Here is a 3,580-nt window from a genome sequence, read left to right on the forward strand (position 1 = left end):
CACTTTAAGTTTTCCTTGAAAAATATGACTGGTCAATAGAGAAATATTACTTTTCTTGGAAACAGGTGAGGTTTGGCAACAGGAAGATAGTCCAACTGTATAAAATTTGCTTCAACAAATTCTGTCTGACCCACGCAGGCATAGAAAAGTGGATGTTAGATGATGATGAAAATGATGATAAATTAGGAACATAAGACAGAGGAGAAGAGAATCCATAATGAAAATGAATTGATGAAAGAAATTGATTAACAAGAAAGAGAGAATAGTTAATTAATTTTTATTTATTTATTAAATGATGATGACAAATAATAATAATAATAATATAATAGTAGTGGTAGTAGTAGTAATAATAATAAGAAGAACAACAACTGGGCTTGATTTTATAGATTACAAAGTTAACATCACAAATGGTAAATAGTGGTCCTTTAGAATTTCATTCCAGGAATGTTGTTTGTTCCCTTAGAAGTATGTTCTGTTCAAAGAAAAGAAAAGAAAAGAAATACAATTCTAATTATGAATTAACTGTTATTATGCATATGTAAAAGGTTGATAGTTGCAATAGAGACATTAGTCTCTCTCTATCACTTTTCAACATAATTATATATGAAGAAACAGTAGAACAATAACAACATAATAAAAAATAAGTTTTATTTTTTGATGATGCTTGGTTTTACAAATCCTGTGTCATTCAGCTTCGCAGCCGCTGATTAATTTGTAATCGGTATTGGAAGGTTAAGAGCTTCCTTGATGCATGCCAGAGGAGCAAGGTGTTCTCACGTCGAAGGTATCGTGCTCAAGAGGCTTAGAAAGTGAAACAAACTCTTTAAGTACTAGTTTTACTATGCATGCGCACTCGAGGGGCTTCCAGGAAAGCAAGTCCCTTGCGCATGAGCAGATAGTACTTCCTCAATGGCGGCTATAATTTTGCGCCACTACACATATAAAAGATGTTTTAATGTTTATTTGGAGATGAAGAAAAGCAACAGGCCAAATGATGGGGCCTGAATTCCTGTAACAATTGACTGTTGGGTGGGTGAACGACAGGTCATTCTACAGTATTCTTTTATTTTTTTATTCTTTTACTTGTTTCAGTCATTTGAGCACCACCTTAAAGGGTAATTGTCAAAGAAATCGACCCTACGACTTATTCTTTGTAAGCAAAGTCCTTTTTTTATTGGTCCCTTTGGCTGAACTGCTAAGTTATAGTGACTTAAACGCACCAACATCAGAGCGATGGTGTATGTGGGGGGAGAACAAACATAGACACCCCCCACACACACAACAGGCTTCTATCAGTTTCCGTATGCCAAATCCACTCACAAGGGTTTGGTCAACCTGAGGCTAAAGTAGAAAACACTTACTTGTCCAAGGTGCCACTTAGTGGGACTGAACCTGAAACCATGTGGTTGGGAAGCAAGCTTCTTACCACACAGCCACATTCTGAAATTAGGGGCTTTCATTTATACAGAATAATTGAACAGTCACTTAGCCCTAGCAGGATAAATTATTTCGTTAATGTGTAATATTAGTTTCAAATTTTGGCACAAGGCCAGCAAGTCTGGGGGAGGAGATAAGTCAATTACATTGACCCCCAGCGTTCAACTGGTACTTATTTTATAGATCCGAAAGGGATGCAAAGCAAAGGTGACCTCAGCAGAATTTGAACTCAAAGTGTAAAGACAGATGAAACTAATGTGTAATATTAAGAGCTATAAAGGTGGTAAAACTGGCAGAATTGTTAGCAGGCTGGGAAAAATGCTTAGCAGCATTTTGTCAGTCTTTATGTTCTGAGTTCAAATTCCTCTGACAGCAATTTTGCCTTTTATTCTTTCGGGGTTGGTAAAATGAGTACCAGTTGAACACTGGAGTTGATGAAATTGACTTACCCTTCTCTTAAAATTGCTGCAGAATTTGAACAACTGTGCCAGTGGCATGTAAAACGCATCCGTTACACTCTTAGAATGATTGGCATTAGGAAGGACAACCAGCTGAAGAAATCATGCCAAATCAGACTGGAATTTGGTGCAGCTCTCCAGTTTACCGGTTTCAGTCAAACTGTCTAACCCATGCCAGCATGGAAAGCAGACACTAAATGATGACGATGAATGTAAAGACAGATGAGGTGCTGCGAAGCATGCTTATGATTCTGCTAGCTTGCTGTCTAGAAAGCTCCATATATTAAAGAAGTTAACACTGACTTACCCATCCAGTTATTTGTCAATTAACAAGTCTAATAATTAAGAAGGAAATGTTGGACTGATTAATCAGTGATAGAATAATTAGTGTGTATTCTAATACAAGTAAGTTGATTAATGAAGAAAGAGTTACTTACACTTCTTCGTCATAACTCTTTGGTGGGGCAACTGCTATAATGAATACTATAGTTTGCTGTGGATAGATAAACAAATGATTATGTTAATACATGATGAATTAATTATGCTAATGCATGTTGACTTAGTTGAAACAAGCGATTATGTTAATATATGTTGAATGAATGATATAGATAAAACAAATCACAAAGTGTAATTACTCAGAGATGCCAGTGGCATGAAAATCAACAGTTAAGTACAGGAGAAAATATTTCATGCGGTCAGCATCAAAAATGTAACCAGAAACAGTTATGTGATGTCATCATCAGCAGCATTTAACGTCAATATTTCATGCTGGCATGGGTTGGATTGTTTTACAGGAACCGGCAAGGCCAGGAGCTTCATCATGCTCCATAGTCTAAATAAGTCTAAGAGACACCGATATGAGCTATATTTTACTATCCTCAGTATATGACTGGTATTTTATCTTATCAAACCCTTGAAAGATGGAAAGCAAACTTGATCTCTTGATCTCAGTTGAGATTTAAAGTGAGAACATAAAAAGCCATCACTAAATACCAAAAACTTATTTTGCCCAATTCTCTAATGATTCTACCAATAATTATTTGAGGATGTTTCAGGTTTTCTATCACTTACATTCAGTTTTCTTTCACCTCTGTCCAGAATATTCTCAGCTTGTATCAAAGTCAAACCCGTGAATTTGACATTATCTGCCATCAGGATTTCGTCTCCAACATGAATTCCTCCTGCAAAAGTAATAGTAATAATAATAATAATAATAATAATAATAATAATAATAATAATAATAATAATCTCAAGACCAAAGCCTCCCCACCAGAAATGACCTAAAACATATAATGAAAAGAAACATAACAAGTAACTGTAGAATATGTAGCAATGGACAAGAAACAATAAACCATATTATCTCTGGCTGCCCAGTCCTGGCTAAGAAGGAATATATTCACAGACACTACAGAGCTGGGACCTATATACACTGGAAGCTATGCCAACACTATGGAATAACAACAGAAAAAAGATGGTATAAACACACGCCAGAAAAGGTCACAGAAAATGAGAAAGCAACCATACTCTGGGATATGCCAATACACACAGATAGAGAAATTAAGGCCAATAGGCCAGATATAGTTGTCAGAGATCATGAAGAAAAAAATGCTTTCTAATTGATGTATCAATACCAGCAGATGACAACGTTTCTCTAAAAGAAGTGGAGAAACTTTCAAAATACAAAG

General features: G+C 35.7%; 1 protein-coding gene across 1 annotated transcript in view; it reads right to left on the reverse strand.

The window, feature by feature from the left end:
* Window positions 1–260: 260 nt before the first annotated feature.
* The window catches only part of LOC106867435 (harmonin), a gene marked incomplete at its 5' end in the record, with an annotated part of 38,500 nt that continues 35,180 nt past the window's right edge, over window positions 261–3,580 (reverse strand). The window contains 3 exons of the mRNA XM_052976838.1: window positions 261–472; window positions 2,333–2,388; window positions 2,967–3,076. Coding sequence (XP_052832798.1) covers window positions 460–472; window positions 2,333–2,388; window positions 2,967–3,076 — 179 coding nt within the window. The remainder of the gene's footprint in view (window positions 473–2,332; window positions 2,389–2,966; window positions 3,077–3,580) is intronic.

The sequence above is a fragment of the Octopus bimaculoides genome, chromosome 25 (genome assembly GCF_001194135.2).
Source record: "Octopus bimaculoides isolate UCB-OBI-ISO-001 chromosome 25, ASM119413v2, whole genome shotgun sequence".
Classification (NCBI taxonomy): domain Eukaryota; kingdom Metazoa; phylum Mollusca; class Cephalopoda; order Octopoda; family Octopodidae; genus Octopus; species Octopus bimaculoides.